The sequence below is a fragment of the Cervus elaphus genome, chromosome 5, assembly GCF_910594005.1.
Source record: "Cervus elaphus chromosome 5, mCerEla1.1, whole genome shotgun sequence".
In the NCBI taxonomy this organism is placed as follows: domain Eukaryota; kingdom Metazoa; phylum Chordata; class Mammalia; order Artiodactyla; family Cervidae; genus Cervus; species Cervus elaphus.
In genome coordinates, this window is record NC_057819.1 from 53,465,933 (window position 1) to 53,486,141 (window position 20,209).

Here is a 20,209-nt window from a genome sequence, read left to right on the forward strand (position 1 = left end):
AGAGATGCTGGGTTTTCTGCTCATAGTTCATGTTCACTGTCATTGATTTTCACCTTGAATTTATTATTCATTGACAACACTGGTCTGAAAATTTAATGCATTGCCTTTCAAAATCTAGCTCAAAGCTATAGTCACACAAGTTGATTTGTGTTTGGTGTATGGACTGTAAAAAAAAAAAAATCAGCATACAGCTGGCAGAGGCAGCTGGTACAGGGCAGGAAATTCAGCCAACCCGTGACCTCATGATGCTCAGGTGTGCCCTGTGCAACAGTCACTCTGATCTTCCCGGGGTAATTAGCCTTTTGGCATTAAATAAAGCCTTTGATATCTGAGCTGATCCTTTCTTCCTCAGTGACATCTTGGGACTTTAAAAACTCTATTTATTCTCTTGCCATGAGTAGTGAGGAGTGACAAGAGGGAGGCTGCAGTAAAGCGGAGGGGGCGAGGGGGAAGAGGGTCTCTATCCTGCTGGTCTAGCTTCTCTTAGACGGCACCGATGCTGTTCTCACATCTCTCCGCAGCCCTTGGGTCTGGTGGCCTGGCTTACTTCCCGCCCTCCTGACAGCAGCTGGTGTCTCACAACCACCAAGCCCATGGCCTTCACTCCATACGACCCTGGGAAAGTCCTTCCCTGGAGCATCAAGCCAGCCTGCTGGGGGATGTGGTGTGCACTCGGTGAGACTACGTTTGCTAAAACATGTAACTGAGGGCTCCAGTTTGATGGGAGCACAGGAATTTAGGGCTTCTGGCTCTGGTTTCCTGCTCTCTCAAGCTCTCGCGGAGATGTGAGTTTAGCAGAGGCCACCGAGCCAGATGCCCAGAGGCTGACCTCTCTGCCCCGTGCCGGGACGAGTTTGCCTCCTCTGGAAGCTGGGCGATGGTGGGGAGAGCGTGGCGGCTGGGTCTGCCTGATGACGGTGCAGGTAAATGAGGGTCATCAGGGTGCCCCTGGCCTCTGCTGGTGTCCCAGCTGCTGTCACCCACGGCAGCCCAGAAGAGGAGCCCGTGAGCTGCTCAGGCAGCATCTCGACCCACAGACAAAAACAACAAACACGGTGGGAGGGCACGATGTTCTCAGATGGAGACGAAGGGAGAGGAGGAATGTGTCCAGATGTGGGAAAGCGCTCCCAGGCCCTCATCACGTGACGCCACTGCCCGGGGTCGAGGGGACACGGACAACCCGGGGTGCTGTTTTCTCCCTGCTGAGTGGGAAACGTGGAGAGACAGACACGATGAGGCTGTAGGCTGTACTGTGCTTACCGGGATCCCTAGGGCTTTAAGAATGTTCATCTTGCACATGGGACAGGTGCGATGGTCTAGGAGCCAGGGGTCAACACAGGACTTGTGGAAAAGATGCCTGCAATGAGAACCATACATCTTAGCGTGGCGGTAACTGCGGAGAGCACCGCGTCCACTCCAGCCCGGAGACTTGTCCAAAGTCATGCACCGCTCAGTGGCAGAGCCAAGACTCCGGGACCTCCGCCTCCGAATACCCGGGCCGATAATGCTTTCTGTTACATCCTGCGGTCATACAGTCAGCATCTGTCTGGCTCCCAGGAGGGTCATCTACAAATTGCAGCCAAGACTTCCAAGGTTCAGAAAAGACAGAGAATGTAGAAACAGAGAGATGTTTCTGGATAGAAAGACCTTTTAATGGAAAGAAGGCAAGTGGGAGAAACTTGCACAGACCCTTCTGGGATAACTTGACAGTGGCCACTTTTAAATCAATCCCAAATGTCTTGTCCCGCCGTCAGAAGAAAACCACAAAACAGAGCCCCATTTCCATTGATATTCGTGCAACTCACAAAGGGCAGAAGAGCTCTTGGAAGCAATTCACAGCACGGGTGAGATTTTAAGCTGTTATGACTGGTGGCCGTTAGGTCAGAAACCAGGTGAGCGGTACTGTAAGCTTTACTGTTCGGCCTCACATGCCCAGCCTCAGGAGCCTTCTTCTGTGTGGCAGGATAAGGGGGAGGCATTTAGTAGGTACGGGGGTAGAGGCTCCTAACTTCCTCTCAACTTGGCCCACAGGAGCCCACTTAGAGATATCAGGGGCTGCTCGAGTCAGAAGCTTGTCTTCTCATGGAAGTCTCATGAGACTCCAGACCACAGGCAGAAGTAGTCAGAACTTCCTGCCTGGGGCAAGAAGAGAGAACCATCCGTGTTAAGTATATGCGGGCATCCTTAGGACACACCACCCATGCCTGACTCCTCAACCTTGCACCATTCCTGGAATCCTTCCATGCGCTTCCCTCACTCTTGTGTTCTATTGTTCTAATGATTCTAAGAGTTTTGTGTTAGAAGGCTTTAGGCTCAAATGCTTACAAAGGACCACTCAAATCAGAGAAGCACCACCACTTCTGAAAGTGACATGGGGAAGAACCCATGTGCCAAGGCTGGGACTGGCAGTGGACAGGAAACAATCAAATTGGGGATTGGGAAACAGAGAGGAGCCTCCTGATGTGCCCTGTGTTTCCAGGTGATTGTTTAGATGCCCTCCGGATGCCCCGAGTAGAAGAAAACACATCGCATTCATTCATTGCTTTATCCATGCATCCATCTGACAAGTAATATCTGCTAAGAACTGTGTCCTCGCTGGGAAATCTGCACGATAGTGATTTAGTTCCTTTTCTTTGGGAGTGTAATAGGAGAGGCAGACACTAGTAAGATAGAAATAAGCTACTTCATGACGACAGTGCTATATACCTCATTAGAAGAACATGGTGTTAGCAGGGGGTGGGGGGAGCTTGTAACCGCAGATGGGTCCTAGTGTGGATGCACAGAGAGTTTCCCTGATGACGTGCCGAAGCTCAGACCTGAAGGCTTACACAGACATGGTCCACGTGAAGGGGAGGGGGGAGGAAGAAGGGTCTTCTAGGCAAAACGAATGGCTTGTACAAAAGCCCCGACCTGGGCACAGAAAGACTGCCTGTCCCAGTGCAGCAGTGGGACGAAGGGGCTGATGCTGGACAAAGCATTCTGTACCCCCCACCCCTGGGTTCGATCCCTGGGTGGGAAAGATCCCCTGGAGAAGGGCATGGCTACCCACTCCAGTATTCTGGCCTGGAGAATTCCATGGACAGAGGAGCCTGGCAGGCTACACTGTCCACGGGGTTGCAAAGAGTCAGACAGGACTGAGTGACTAACACACTTACACTTTCTGTACCCCCTCACCCCAAAGCACCGATCAACCTCTCTACGTGCAGGCTCTACATTCAGAAAACAAGTTCCTAATCTAAATGTGCTCACTCACTGGTGTTGCTCCTGGTAAAATGTCAAATATTCTGGTCTCTTTGACTGTCCCTGGGAGGGCAGGCTCCGTGGTGTTTCCTGCACATATTATGGAGACAGAAAGACAGCAGGGCCAATCAGCTGTTTCAGTCTAAGTAAGTCCCCAAGTCTCATCTGCCTCGTCTGTCAGGTGAAGATACCCCATCCCTCCCTGAGTCTGCCAGGCACAAGAGCCAGTCCTTACCACCCTAGGTGACCTCCCGCTCTGCACTGCTCACTCTACCATCTCCTCTGGGAGGGTCAGTTTTATGGGTCAGCTTGGGTCAGCTACAGCATCAGTTATTCAGTCAAACACTAACTGAGGGTATTCTGCACACGGGATTCATACCTACAATCTGACTTTATATCAGCAAGTCCCCTACATACGAGCCTTCCAGTCGCGAACTTTCAAAGATGAGGAAGTGCATTCCATCACCGTCAGGGGTGAGTGAAATTGCAGACTGCCCTCCATTTGTGTTAGCTGAGTATCGAGCCTAACTTTGTCGGACTTAGAACAAATTGGACTTAACAAATGACTCTTGGAACAGAACTCGGTTTGTATGTAGAGGGTTGATTTACTGTAAAGGAGATTATTCTAAATAACCCAGGTGGGCCTGAGCAATCAGTTGAAGAGCCTTAAGTGAAAAGTGAAAGTGAAGTCTCTCAATCATGTCTGACTCTTTGCGACCCCATGGACTGTAGCCTACCAGGCTCCTCTGTCCGTGGGATTCCAGGCAAGAGTACTGGAGTGGGCTGCCATTTCCTTCTCCTGGGGATCCTCCCAACCCAGGGATTGAACCCAGGTCTCTCGTATTGCAGACAGGCACTTTACCATCTGAGCCACCAGGGAAGCCCCTTAAGACCAAACAAAACTGGTTTCCCCGAGGAGGAAAAAACCGCCTCAAGATGGCAGCATCAGCCCCTGCTCAGCATTTCCAGCCAGTAGACCTGGCCTTCAGATTTCAGGCTTACCAGCCCTATAATCAGGAAAGCCAACTCCTTGAGAATATATAGTGGGGTACAGTGGCCATCTGGAGAACTCTGACTGGTACATCCTAAAATGAGACTATAAGCTCTCTGAGAGCAAAAACTTTCATTTGCCTAATTCACTGTCGGATCCCCAGCAACTAGACTAGATTTTGGCACACAGATGATGCTCCAGAAATATTTCCTTCATGAATGGATATTTATCAAAAGGCTGGCACTGCTCACTGCCTGCTCACGGCCATCAAGTCCATGAACGCATTCTTTCTAAACCTTTCCCACCTCCACTGCCTCTTTTCTTCTCCCCATGCTGCCCCTCATTCATTCTCTCATTGACTCTCTTTCTGGGTGGCTGTAATAACATCAGAACTGCTCGTCATGGCACCCGTCTTCCCCTGTTCTTTTCATCCCACTCATCCTTGCCAGATTTATCTTCCTAAGATAAAGTGTTAGCGACGTCACCCTCTTGTTCGTTCAGTTCTGAGCTAGGAGCTGGGTACCGAGATGAATAAGACAAGGTCTCTTCCTTCAAGGCAGTACCACAGTGCTTCAGAGGTTCCCTGGGAGTTGCAACAGAAAAGGTCATTGAAAGGCCACTATCTGGGATCCACTGTTTTCTGGCTGTTTGATCTTAGGCAAGCCTTAGCTCTCCAAGACTTTAATCCTTTTCCCAATCAAATTTTATATTTTATAGGTATGGAGTTCGTGAGTGATCGAGTCTGTGTGTGTGCGTATGAGAGAGAGAGAGGAAATAAATAACACCTATGAAGCTTAAACCGTTAAGTCCTGGCCCTCCTTAATTGTAAGCTACCATTTATCCTATTAATACCACTATTACATCTTGTTTTTAGATATTGTTATCACTCTGATTTCTACTTTAAACTTTCTAATGCTAAAAGCAAGTAACTGCAAATGAAAAAAAAAATCAAAGGGAGAACTAAGGGCAACAAAAACAGTGCTGAAATGATACACAGAGTGATCATGCTGGTTATTAATGAATACTCATAACTAACATTCATTTATTCCTGGTACTATATTTTTTGGGTTGGCCAATAGGAAGACTATATTCTTATAATTGGGATTGCAAAATGATTTTTTTTCCCTCTCATATGGAAAGGAAAATATTAGTCACTAGACTAAATAAATAAAGGGATAGGGAGAAAATCTGGAGTTTCGCGAAATGCACCAACAGTTTAATAAACATCTCTAAGGCAGAGTCTGTCTCAGCTTGTCCTGTTGGTAAGAGTCACAGCGGGGTGCTGTGCCTTCACATGCTTCAACAAAGACTGCCTGACAAAGTTCACAGACAGGAACAACAGGATGATAATCCGTCTCCCGACACTCCTGACCAACTACAACTGACAGGTGGCCAAAACACCGCTCCTTCCTTACTCACCAAAGAGAAACGCACCTCTCATAAAGAGTTCTTCAAAGCCCTGACAAACGACGACGTCAACTGCATCACAATGCTGAGATGATTCTGAACGAGACAATCACGAAAGTTCTCAATCTGGGGGCCAGTAATGACAAACCGTTGCTAAACGTGTTTCCACATCTATTGATTCTTTCTTTAAATTAATTTTTTTATTAAAAATGGTTTTCATGGAGTAGAGTTGACTTACAATGTTGTGTTAGTTTTGGGTGGACAGCACAGGTAATCGGTTATACATACCCATATATCCACCTTTTTTTTAGATCCTGGGGCTTTCCTTTTGGCACCAACGCAAGCTGTCTCATTCCCCTTGATGAAATAGTGCTCAAAGAATGTGAGTCACTCAGGGACCACAGAATTCCACTCTTCTAGGCAACGTGTTTAAATAAGATCTATCCAGTGCTTCTGTTGTTGTTCAGTCTCTAAGTCATGTCCAACTCTTTTGCGACCCCAGGGACTACAACCAGCCAGGCTCCTCTGTCCATGAACTTTCCCAGGCAAGAATACTGGAGTGGGTTGCCATTTCCTTCTCCAGAGAATCTTCCCCACCCAGGGATCGAACCCCCATGTTTCTATGGGGAGTCAAAATGTTTCTTCAGAGCTTCTGAATCTTCTTTGCAAAGTTGTTAATGAATTAAGAGTCAGTGTTTAATTAATAAACATGAATTTAATTAATAAACAACATCTGCTGGTTACTGAAAGCTAGCAAGCATATTATATATATTATTCACAACAGTCCTATGAGGTAGAAATTACTATTCCCATTTTACGGAGGAGGAAGCTGAATCTGGTTAAAGTAAATTAAATTATCCAAAGAGCTAATAAACTGCAGCTGCTGTTGCTGTTTTGTTGCTCAGTCGTGTCCAACTCTGCGACCCCACGGACTGTAGCCCACCAGGCTCCTCTGTCCATGGGATTCTCCAGGGAAGAATACTGGACTGGGTTGCCATTTCCTTCTCCAGGATAAACTGCGGCACTGGGATTCAAACCTAGTCCTACTGTCAGTGTCTGTACCCAAATCTACACTCTATTGTCCTTCCTCTCTGCATTGAATTGTCATGAGCAAGACAGGGGAGTTGGAGGAATTCAAAGTTTTACTCTTTCTCAGCGTAGGCATGTCTCGTGCTCCAGCTTCAGGAGGGCAGTAGCCCAGTTACAGACTCTTAGGGCCTGAGCCAAAGCAGCGGAAAAGTCATCTGCCTTAAGTGTATTCACTTGGCTATAGCAGAGAAACGCTGTCAAATACTGGCTTCATCAGATCGACACTTAGCTATCAGTCTGCTCGAGGTATTTCCGGAAGATGGTAAAACTGGTCTCGAAACGTTCTGTTCTCCTTCATTCTCCACTGCCCAGTAAATCTGGTGAATGTTACTTGGCAGCTCTGCACCAATTTTCAGATTTTTATCATGAAGTGCCATATAAAGAAATATCCACTTTTCCCAAGGCTCTTCCCAATGTGGTCTGGTTTCTCTTTCCTGCCTGAGCTTTCTAAAATACAAATACATCACTCCCCACACTGGAAACGCTTCAGCTGTTCCACTGCCTGCAACACAAAGCCAGAGCACACAAAGAAAGCTCACTCAATCTGGTCCTTGTCACCTCTTCTGTCCACCCCCATGTTTACCCCACATTGTCACCATCACTCCGCAGTGTCCTTCTCAATTAAAAAATTTTATTTTGGTATGGCAAATCTTGCTCATAATTCAAGCAAGTCACAGCTCAGATGTCCCTTCTCTTCCTTGAACATCCCACCCTTTTCCTCCACGCTCTGCCAAGGAGAGTTGGTTTCTTTTCTTTTTCTGCCTACTCTGTTTTCTTACATATGTTGCAGCAGCTGAGTATATGCTCCAGTTTCAGGGACTGAATATGCTCCAGTTTCAGGGACTGAAGACCCCTGCTTAGCTTTGCGATCCCTGGCAAGTAATTTAAGTTGCCTGTCATTCAGCTTTTTATGTTTTCTGACAATGTCCTTTAATTGACAACACTCTGGAGGAACAGTTCGCTATAACCCGACAGAGGGTTTTTACTACAAATGAAGGACAGAGAACACAAACAGCAAATGAGGCTCAAACGTTAGTAAAAGGAAAGAAATTATAAAGATTAGAGTAGAAACAAATGTTAAAAAGACAACAGAGAAGATCAATGAAACTAAGAGCTGGTTCTTCGAAAAGATAAACTAAACTTACAAGTTCTTAGCTAGATTCACCAAGCAATAAAGAGAGAGAACCCAAAGAAATAAAATTAAAAAATGTAGGAGGTGATGTTACCATTGATAACCACAGAAGTATAAATGATGATAAGAAAATATTGTAAACATTATATGCCAACAAATTGAATAACGTAGAAGAAATGAATTAATTTCTAGAAATGCAGTAACAGAATGAAGGAGAAAAGTCAAATAATTATCTCAATAAATGCAGAAAAGGCATCTTACAAAATACAACATTTATGAGAAAAACTCTCAACAGAGCAGTTATGGAGGGAAAGTATCTCAACATAATGAAGGCCAGATGTTACAAACTCACAGCTAACATCATATTCAACAGTGAAAGCTGAAAGGATGTCCTCTAGCCACTTTTATTCAACATAGTATTGAAAGTATTAACCAGAGCACTTAAACAAGAAAAAGAAGACATCTAAATTGGAAAGGAAGAAATATACTGTCACTATCTGCAGATGACATGCTATGATATATAAAGCACCCTAAAGACTGCTTCAAAAACTGTTAGAATGCATGAATTCAGTAAAGTTGCAGGATACAAAATAAATGCTCAAAAATATGTTGCATTTCTATATATGAATAACAAAGTATTGGATAGAGAAATTAAGAAAATGATACCATCTCCAACTGCATCAAAGAGAATAAAATATTTAGGAATAAATTTAACCAAGGAGATGAAAGACTCCATATTGAAAGACCCTGAAGAAGACACAAATAAGTGGAAAGATATTCCTTGCTTATGGAATGAAAGAGTCAGTATTGTTCAAATGTCCATATTACCCAGAGCAAGTTACAGATTTAGTGCAATCTCTATCAAAATTCCAATGAAATTTTTCAAAGAAATAGAACAAATAATCCTAAAATCTTTATGAAGCCACCACGCCCCCTCAATTAGCCAAAAGAAACACTGAGAGGGAACAGAGCTGGAGGCACCACATTGCCTGATTTCAAACTATATCACAAAGGTACCGAAATTAGAATGGCACTGGCATAAAAACAGACACATAGGCCAATACAACAGAACAGAGCGCTCAGAATAAATCCACATATATATGACCAATTAACTTACGACAAAGGAGTCGAGATCATACAGTTCAAAAAGGACAGTTTCTTCAATAAATGCTGTTGGGAAGACTGGACAGTCACATGCAAGACGATGAAACTCCAACTTATCTTATACCAGATATAAAAATGACCTCAAAGGAATTAAACCTGAATGTAAGACCTGAAACCCTAAAACTCCACATTTTAGAAGAAAATGTAAGTGATAAGCTCCTTAACATAGGTCTTAGAGATAAGTTTTTTTAAATCTGACAACAAACTCAAAAGAAACAAAAACCAATATAAACAAGCGGGACTACATGAAATAATAAAGCTTCTGCATAGCAAAGGAAGCCATCAAAAAAAAAAAATAAGAAGAAAACTTTCTGAATAGGAGAAAATATCTGCAAATCAGGTATCAGATAAGGAGCCAACATCCAAAACATATGAAGAGCTTTGACTATATAGACCATTGTTGGCAAAATGATGTCTCTGCTTTTTTTTTCTTTAATATGCTATCTAATAACTAAAATCAGAAAAACAAAAATTAAACAATTCTTATTCATTCATAATTGGCATTTATTTTTAAATTCAATAATAGCTCACGTTGGCAATGGTGTACACAGTCTTATATACTTTGGTGGGAATGTAAATTGATCGAACCTTTTGTGAGGGCAATATGGCAGAGTAAAATCAATTTTGAAATGCATAACCTTCTTGATCTAGTTTAAAAAAAGGTTTCAGTTCAGATTTATGTCTTCAAAGTGAAAATAAATATAAGTTGTTAAACAGAAAAGAGGACAAAAGCACATTACCTGGCAATTAAGAAGCTGAAGTGTTATTATTTAACTAACAGTAATTGAGTTCTTATTCCTTGCCAGTGAGTTATCTATAGTAGAGCTTACAAAGCACTTTCCTTAATTTTTATCGACTCTTAAAATATGAAAGAACCCTGCCTTCTTCTGGGGGCCTGATGAGGACATTTATGCAGTTGGTGAGCCCATATTCTGCCCAGACTGTCTGGTCGACATCACACCAGGCCATTCCCCCCATGCAAATCTCATTTCAAGATCATCAGTTTATGGATCTGGGCACAGGCATTACCGAGGTCACTCAGTTAGAAAGACAAAACTGCACCGGTGATGACACTTATAGAATGTCAACGGAGCCCAGACAGTGTAATGAATATTGCTTAGGAGAAATGTCCCTGATTCCTACCCAGAGGAAGAAAATTTAAAGTGCCCTCATTGATTTTCTAAAGTAGGATTACACTCCAAACATGCTCTTAAAATCAGGTCAATTCAGTGAGAACTTCAGCAGAATCTTGACTGCCATAGCTTTGGAAAACACAGGGAAATCACTGACTACTTCTATGCATTATCTTTGTCTGGCCCAAGTGCCATGCCTGTGTTCCAGAACCAGTAACCCGAGCATTCAGTGTATCATGAAATTTCTCTATGTTTTCTACTGTGCTGTACTATGCAAACCAGTGGGTTTAATCTCCAACCTCGTTATGGAGAAAAGAGCCTTTCTGACGTGGTGGCACGTTAGCACCGTGTAGTATGGAATGTGGATTCCTTAATTACACACGAGAGAGTCTGAAAAAGAGTGTTTCTGCATATTGTTAACGAGATTCTAAAACGGATACTAGAACTCACTACTGGGAATGCTGAGTTCCGGGAAAAAAGTAGGAAAATCAACACAGAATGACAATTCATTAATGTGTAACAGTTATATGGTCGTACTTTCTGCAGAACATGGTGCTCGATGAATCGGGCATGCCTGCTATTGGTAAGGTGTTTTATTTATTTTTTAAGTCTTTAAAAAAAATATTTATTTGTTTATGACTATGCTGAGTCTTCATTCCTGCGCGGGCTTTTCTCTAGTTGCGGTGAGTGAGCTTCTCACTGTGGCGTCTTCTCTCGTCGAGGAGCACAGGCTCTAGGGCACGGGGGCTTCACCAGTTGTGGCGTGTGGGGTCAGCAGTTGCAGCTTTGAGCTCTAGAACACAGGCTCAACAGCGGTGGTGCACGGGCGGGCTTGGGCGCTCCGCGGCACGTGGGATCTTCCTGGCTCAGGGGTCAAGTCCGTGTCTCTTGCATTGGCAGGAGTATTCTTTACTACTGAGCCACCAGGGAAGCCCCGGTGAAGGATTTTAAATAGAGTTGACAGGCTGATAGGAAGATGTACAACTGATACTGTGTGGAGCTTACAAACTCAGGCCTGGGGACAAAGTGGATTTCATTTTGAATCTTGGTTGACTATTTTGGAATAACCCTTCGACTTCTCCTAGCCTTAGCTTCTTCATTTACAAAATGAGGATGATAATAGTACCTATCTGAGGCACTCATGAACACTGCTCATCCCATCTGCTGGTTCTCCATCTTTAGGCTCACAAGAAGAGTACAGGCTCTCACAGGCTATGGCCATGTGCCTAATTCTGGTCAATAGATTATGATGAGAAATAACAGATTTCACTTCAGGCGATGGCATTTAATTACTGAGCTGTCAGTGCACATTGTTCAAGATGGAAACTGCTTTGTTAGCCTACATCAGCAGACTCTCCTTGCTGACCACATAAAACATAAGAAAGATATCTTCATTGTTTTAAGCCACTGAGAGTTGGGAGGTTTTGTCGTTGTTATCATTACTGCAGCAAATCCTAGCCTGTCCTGACTAGTACCTTACGGGATTGTTCTAAGGATTCTATACTTGCTTGTAAAATGCTAGTGTTCAGTGGATAATAGTGACAGCATTTTAAATGATGTTAGTATAACATGCAAAGTGACAGATCATAAACACATAGAAGCCGAAGCACCACAGAATTCAAGGAAAGGAGAATTCTTGAATTCTGGGAAGAACTCTGAAGGCTGGAGGAAAGAAATCCAAGGAGAAAGAATTTCCATGAGAAAAGGCATAGTGGAGGTATCGTGATATGCATGAGAAATTCAACAGGATTGAAAGCTATACACACAGATGATTCACTTTGTTGAAAAGCAGAGACTAACACAACATTGCAAAACAATTATACTCCAATAAAAAAAGAGAAGAAAAAGTAGGAACAGAAAATAAAGTTGGCAAGGTTGAGTCCAAATCAGTGCTCTGAAATCAAGTAGACGGGCTGAGCAGAAGGAGGCATGAACAACGAGGAAAACAATCATAGACTTTAGCCAGACTTCCCCTTATTCCTTATGATCATGGACTTCTTGTCATCAAGTGACGTTATTCAATGGGTGTCTCATCTTTCTGTCTCCTATTCAGAAAGTCCTTGCTGTGGTGACCATGAAGTATTACGGGGCCAGGTAAGTAGACACCAGCCTCTCCCTGTGATAAACTCCACCCAACCAGCCCAGTGCCTCTCTGTGGGGGTGATTCTGCTATTAGACTTGGTCTGAAATGTTTGGACCAATTTTGAGAAAATTCATTTCCCTGATTCCCCCTATTTAGGTTATATAAAAATAATTTACAAAAAGCGGGGGGGAGAAAGAAGAAAGGGAAAGGACTTAAGACCTTTGACTCTATGAGTTAAGGTTTTCCTTAAATTACAGCCTTAATGGTCCCTCTGTGTGTGTGTGTCTGCTCCATTGTGTACGACTCTTTGTGATGCCATGGACTGTAGCCCACCAGGATCCTCTTTCCACAGAATTTTCCAGGCAAGAATACTGGAGTGGGTTGCCATGCCCTCCTCCAGGGGAGCTTCCCGACCCAGGGATCAAAACTGCACCCATGTCTCTTGTGTCTCCTGAGTTGGTAGGCAGATCTTTACCACTACACCATTTGGGAAGCTCCAGTGGTCTCTACCCTGACTCGATTATAGGCTGTTGTAAGATGCCAAGTAGATACTATATGCAAAAGACCTTTGTAACCAGTAGCATGCTTTTCAAAGTCACACAGAACCAGTAGTAACCATATTATGGCTGTTGTTAAAAACAGAATTGCTTTGTTTTGGCAAGCTCATCTGCTACGCTAGCAGTTTTACCTGGTGGAGAGGGAAAAAAAAAGAAGGCAATAAAGTAAATTATGGCTCACCTCACTAGCACAGACACTGCCCTTCTGTGAAAAAGAGCTGGTCTGTTTTTAGGCCCACAATAACAAGCTTGGAATCATTGTGGAGAAAGCAAATTCCTTAAAGCTGGGCTAGATTTGATCTGGATTCCTTAGGGTTCTCAGACATTTGGCTTACTTAGAGTGAGATGGGGGTTCCTGAGGCAGACTTGCAGCCAAAACCATAGCCCCAGAGAGTTGAATGCATGGGAGAGTTACCTGGGGGCGGGGGCAGGAGGGGTTAAGGGGTCAATAGCATTGCAGTGGTATCAGTACATTGGAAAGAGTGCTGGCTCAGAAGTCAGAAACCTAGTTGCGCTCTGGACCCTATGATCCCATGAGTAAAGATTTTCTTTTAGTCAAGTAAAGGGGTGTTAACGGTCCCTGCCTTAACTCTATTATAGGCTGTTGTGAGATGTAAAATAGACATTACATGTAAAAGACCTTTGTAAACAGTAGAATGTTTTTCAAAGTATTATAATAAATGGCCACTTATTTCAGCCATTTGTCCATAGTTTTGAGTTTAAACAGCATTAAAGAAAAACCAACAAAATTTAAAGAACTAAGAAGCCACATCAGATCCTCCTGCTACTGAAGAAATCAGTCCTTTGGGAATGCAATTTCAGAGGGAATTGCAGAACTGGCCTCTTGCAGTGCGTCTCATTCCTTTGGGTTCTGGCCGAGGGAGGCTCTGTACTTAAAACTTGACCCTGGTCTAATTATATTGTTTGGCTGGGGCAGCAGAGCTGGTTGGCATGTGTCCCGAGTGTCTAGTTGATGAGTATAACTGGGGACCAGGACATTTGAAGTCAGAATGCCATGTTTAACAAGGTTATTATGGTTCAAGGCTGCTTTCTGAAGCATTTGCTCTGTTGAAAATAACAACAGAAAATAACACATCAGACATTTACCAAAGCTGCCATCTCTTTCACGTTTCCTTCTTTTAATACCCTAGATGAAGTGATGGCTAATTTTTGGCATTTAGACACAAAAGTCCAAAGTAATCAAAGAAAAATGATAAGAAAGCAACATTAGCAAACTCTGAACTTAAATTTTATGTAATTTTGACTAATGTACGAAGTTGATTTTTTTAAGTCCACAGCCTTTGGTACTGTAAAATCGCTTTCATTATTTTATTTTATTTCTTCTTAGCTTGGCTGTGCTGTGTAGCTTAGTTTGCTGACCAGGGATTGAACCCATGCCCTCTGTAGTGGGAGTGTAGTCCTAACCACTGAACAGCCAGGGAATTCCCCTTTCATTCTTTTAAATGAAGGCTTAATATACAGTAAAATGCATAAATCTTAAGTACGCTGGATGATTTCCTAAGTAGGTATACATTTATGTACACACTACCCAGATGAAGATAAAGACTGTTTCTGTTACCCCAGAGAGCCCCCTCCTTCTCCTGACCTGACAATACCCACTCCCTGCCATGAATCTATCATTAGAAATTTTGTTACCGAAGATTAGCTTTGCCTGTGATTGAATTCCATTTAAATGGAATCATAGGTATAATAATTATTATCATAAGTATATTTTTTTTGCCTGGCTTTTTTGGTTCAACATAACTCTTTCAGATTCATCTGTGCTTTGATGTACATCTGATTTGATGTTTCTTTTTACCGCTAAGTAATATTTCACTATATGAATGTACCTTGACTGAACCATAGGTTTTTCTGTTGTTAGGCCTTGGGGTTATTTTTTGGCTATTATGATGAAATTTTCTATGATGACCATTCTTGTACAAGTCTTTCTGTGAGTGTATGCATTCATTTCTCTAGGGTATTATATCCACCAGTGAAATTGCTAGGTTAGAGAATAGTGTATATTTAACTTCAGTAGAAACTGACAAATTCCCAAAGCACTTGTGCCATTTTAAACTCCCACCACACTATATAACTTTTAATTTGGCAGAGTATGTAAAATTATGTTCTTGAAAGAATGAGTTTTTTAAATAATGTTTTTCATAAATAATGAGTATGAGTGGGATGCCCACACCAACATCAATGTCAGAGAAATCTGAACAATATACTTAATTGCTCAGTTGTTTTACTATAGATATATTTTTTTGGGTAAAGAAAGATTAAAAGGAGGGGAGATAAAATTCATAAATTTTATAACTTTTTTCTATTAATCTAAAAGCATAAGACTAAAAATATTTAAATGAGAAAAAGCACTATTTTCCAAAATATGAAAACAAAGTGTTAAAAATAGTTAATATCACATTTTATCAGTTCTATGCCAGATCATTTTTCTCTCCCACTTTATTTAACATCTCTAAAATTAGGAAGCATCTTACCACCAATGATGATTTATATTTACATTAGATATACCAATTAAAATTGTCTCTTGCTATCAGGTTCCACAAGAATGAAGTCACTAGCCACTTGCTAACCTTCGACACTCCCTCAAAAGAAGTTCAAGACAAAGATCAGGAATGAAGTACTCTGTGTTCTGGGAAAAACTGGCAAAACAAGTCATCAGATAGTTTGATATTTTCAGAAGAAGATTTTATGAGCCCAATTCCTTGCATCTTCTCATATATAGAAAAGCACTAAAATCATTAATGGAGACATCTGCTCTTTGTGGCTAGCATCAAACTTCTGCCAAAATGTGTGCTTGATTGCATGTATCGCCCTTCACCAAAATCACATGTACACCGAGCCCTCCCTCCCCAACCTCTTCAGTGTTGTTCCCTAGAGCCTTCTGCCTCCTGGCCTATGGTCTTCATTAAGCCCCAAAGAAAACTGAACTCACAACTCTCACACTGTGAACTCTTTCAGTTGACAGATACCATACATGAAGAGCTCCCTTTACTCAAGTGCAATAGCTCAGAGAAATCAAAGACATAGGAATTAAAGCTAAGTGCTACTTTGTATTTGGCTATTAGATGAGAAAGAGGGTTAAAAATGGTACCACTTCTTGGTTCCAAAAGAACATTAATGCAAGTACATCCTGCTGGTGTGGGGTGTAAATCATAACCACTTTTCAGGAAAGCAGTTAGACAAAACTTATCAAGATCCTTTGGAAAGTACTTTTGACCCAGGAAGTTAACTTTTAGGAGTATATACTATGGGATGAATATAGAAAAAAAAGATAAACAAGTAAGGTCATGATTTTATAATGATGAAAACTGGAGGCAGTTTAAATGGTGAACAATGTGGGGAGGGCAGTTAAATACACCCCAATAATGGACTATTATGCAACCACTAAATATTTTAAGATAATTTCTAAAGTTATAGGAAAATGCTTACTTTATAACTTTATTTACTTATTTATTTACTTATACATTCTCAAGAGTAAAGTAAAATAAAAGCTGAATTAATGGCCTGACTCTATAATATTTAATATATGCACATACATTATAAAAATTAAATATACTCATATTAACAATGATTATTTCTGGATGGTGAGATTATTATTTTTCTTCTTTTTACTTTTCACCCTTTTCAAAATTTCTTACAATTAGCAAAGAAATGAATGTTTTCTCTGCTGTTTCATACTTTTTAAAAAACTTTCAAGGTTGTAACATGGGCATGAAAGGGTAAGTGAAATCTTATGAAAATCAGCCAGCACACATCATTTTTTTAGAAAAACGAACTTGGAAAAAAATCTGTTTCTAGTCAAGCATATGGAACAGACACGGCAGGGTAAAGTCAGGACAGGCCATTTCTGCCTGGCTAGAAAGCATCCCTTTGTTTTCCACTTCACGAGTTATAAGGCTCAGAGTCGGAATCCTGATCACATTACAGTGTTTTGTAAATTGTTTTTTACTCATAAAGAGTTTGGAATCTCCTGTTCACACAGACATTCAGTTCTTTGACTCATTCTTAAAATTAGATGGGTCCCTCGGGTTAGAAGTCTTAAGGGGCCAGTGTTTATTTTTAATGCTTTGGAAAAACTTGTGATTTTTGAAGTTTTCAAATATTAAAATGATATTCACATCTCAGTTCAGTCACTCAGAAATGTCTGACACTTTGTGACCTCAGGGACTGCAGCACGCCAGGCTTCCCTGTCCGTCACCAGATCCTGGAGCTTGCTCAAACTCATGTCTATTGAGTTGGTGATGCCATCCAACCATCTCACCCTCTGTCATCCCCTTCTCCTCCGGCCTTCAATCTTGCCCAGCATTGGTGATGCCATCCAACCATCTCACCCTCTGTCATCCCCTTCTCCTCCGGCCTTCAATCTTGCCCAGCATTGGTGATGCCATCCAACCATCTCACCCTCTGTCATCCCCTTCTCCTCCGGCCTTCAATCTTGCCTGGCATCGGGGTCTTTTCTGGCAATGAGCCAGTTCTTTGCATCAGGTGGCCAAAGTAGTGTAGCTTCAGCTTCAGCATCAGTCCTTCCAATGAATATTCAGGACTGATTTCCTCTAGAGTTGACTGGTTTGATCTCCTTGCTGTCCCAGGGACTCTTAAGAGCTTTATCCAACACCAGAGTTCAAAAGCATCAGTTCTTCAGTGTTCAGCTTTCTTTATGGTCCAACTCTCACATCCATACATGACTACTGGAAAAACCATAGCTTTGACTAGACAGAACTTTGTCGGTAAAGTAATGTCTCTGCTTTTTAATATGTTGTCTATTTGAAATATTTTTAAAAATTACTTTTTAAAATTGATAATATATATAACATAATTTGCGATTTTATTTATTTATTTTTTTTATGGTGTTAATGCTGTCATAGACACATTACTAGTAGAATTCAACCAAGCATCGAAGAAAATTTTCTTTTAGCTACAAAATCCAGAATGAAAACTTGTATGTTAGTTTTTCTTTTAGGGAAAAATATTAGTTCTCAAGTCACCTTTTGTAATTAAAACCAAATGTCTTAGAATATGTACCAAAAGTGCCTATTTAGAATTTGTATTAAAATGTAAATTAGGCAGACTGAGCTTTAATTTTTAACTCTACCTCTTTAAGACTACTATATGCGTGGGTCTGGTATATTCTTTTTTTTTTTCCATTTATTTGTATTAGTTGGAGGCTAATTACTTTACAATATTGTAGTGGTTTTTGCCATATATTGACATGAATCAGCCATGGAGTTACATGTATTCCCCATCCCGATCCCCCCTCCCACCTCCCTCTCCACCCGATTCCTCTGGGTCTTCCTAGTGCACCAGGCCCGAGCACTTGTCTCATGCATCCAACCTGGACTGGTGATCTGTTTCACCATAGATAATATACATGTTTCGACGCTGTTCTCTCAAAACATCCCACCCTCGCCTTCTCCCACAGAGTCCAAAAGTCTGTTCTGTACATCTGTGTCTCTTTTTCTGTTTTGCATATAGGGTTATTGTTACCATCTTTCTAAATTCCATATATATGTGTTAGTATACTGTATTGGTCTTTATCTTTCTGGCTTACTTCACTCTGTATAATGGGCTCCAGTTTCATCCATCTCATTAGAACTGATTCAAGACACAGCAATTCTACAATTAGGTTCCTACATAACATAAAAAAGTGTTGCTATCTACTATAATGTGGATGGATCTCACATACAACATTGAAAAAAAAGTATATATTGCATTGCTCCATTTATATAAAGTTCAAAAATAAGCAAAAGTTATCTATGGCAATAGAATTCAGAAAGTCAAGCTAGTGGTTATCTTCGGGTGGATGGAAAGAAGTTGGCTGGGGCATGAGTGGTCTTTTAGTGTGCTAGAAATATCTTGCTTCTTAATCTGAGTGCTCATTACTTTTGGAAAACTCATGGAGCTCTATACTTATGTTTTCTGTACTTTTCTGTTTATATGCTGTGTTTCAATTAAAATGTTTCTTAAAAATAAAAAAAAAATATGTTGTCTAGGTTGGCCATAGTTTTTCTTCCAAGAAGCAAGCATCTTTTAATTTCAAGGCTGCAGTCACCATCTGCACTGATTCTGGAGCCCAAGAAAATAAAGTCTGTCACTGTTTCCATTGTTTCCCCATCTATTTGCATGAAGTAATGAGATGGATGCCATGATCTTCGTTTTTTGAATGTTGAGTTTTAAGCCAACTTTTTCACTCTCCTTTATCACTTTCATCAAGAGGGTCTTTAATCCTTCTTCACTTTCGGCCATAAGGGTGGCGTCATCTGCATATCCGAGGCTATTGATATTTCTCTCCGCAATCTTGATTCCAGCTTGTGCTTCATCCAATCCAGCATTTTGCTTGATGTACTCTGCATATAAGTCATACAAGCCAGGTGACAATATACAGCCTTGATGTACTCCTTTCTCAATTTGGAACCACTCCATTGTTCCATATCCGGTTCCAACTGTTGCTTTTTGACCTGCATACAGATTTCTCAGGAGGCAGGTAAGATTGGTATTCCCATCTCTTTAAGAATTTCCCACAATTTGTTGTGATCCACACAGTCAAAGGCTTTAGTGTAGTCAATGAAGCAGATGTTTTTCTGGAATTCTCTTGCTTTTTCTATGATCCAACAGATGTTGGCAATTTGAGCTCTGGTTCCTCTGCCTTTTCTAAATCCAGCTAGAACATCTGGCAGTTCTTCGTTCATGTACTATTGAAGCCTCACTTGGAGAATTTGAGCATTACTTTGCTAGCATGTGAGATGAGTACATTTGTGCAGTAGTTTGAATATTCTTTGGCATTGCCTTTCTTTGGGACTGGAATGAAAACCGACCTTTTCCAGTCCTGTGGCCACTGCTGAATTTTTCAAATTTGCTGGCATATCAAGTGCAGCATTTTAACATCATCATTTTCTAGGATTTGTAATAGATCAGCTGGAATTCCATCACCTCCACTAACTTTGTTCATAGTGATGCTTCCTAATGCCCAATTGACTTTGCAGTCCAGGATGTCTGGCTCTAGGTGAGTGATCATACCATGGTGGTTATCTGGGTCATGAAGATCTATTCTGTATAGTTCTTCTGTGTATTCTTGCCACCTCTTCTTAATATCTTCTGCCTCTGTTAGCTCCATACTGTTTCTGTCTTTTATTATGCCCATCTCTGCATGAAATGTTCCCTTGGTAGCTTTACTTTTCTTGAAGAGCTCTCTAGTCTTTACTGTTCTATTGTTTTCCTCTGTTTCTTTGCATTGGTCACTTAGGAAGGCTTTCTTTTTTTTTTTTTTTTTTTTTAGGAAGGCTTTCTTATCTCTCCTTGCTATTCTTTGGTCCTCTGCTTTCAGAGGGATATATCTTTCCTTTTTCCTTTGCCTTTCACTTCTCTTCTTTTCTCAGCTATTTTCAAGGCCTCCTC

General features: G+C 41.5%; 1 protein-coding gene across 1 annotated transcript in view; it reads right to left on the reverse strand.

Annotated features, from left to right (window-relative positions):
- The window catches only part of RNF150 (ring finger protein 150), a 263,115-nt gene that overhangs the window by 56,589 nt on the left and 186,317 nt on the right, over positions 1-20,209 (reverse strand). Inside the window, exon 5 of the mRNA XM_043902483.1 lies at positions 1,261-1,357. Coding sequence (XP_043758418.1) covers positions 1,261-1,357 — 97 coding nt within the window. The remainder of the gene's footprint in view (positions 1-1,260; positions 1,358-20,209) is intronic.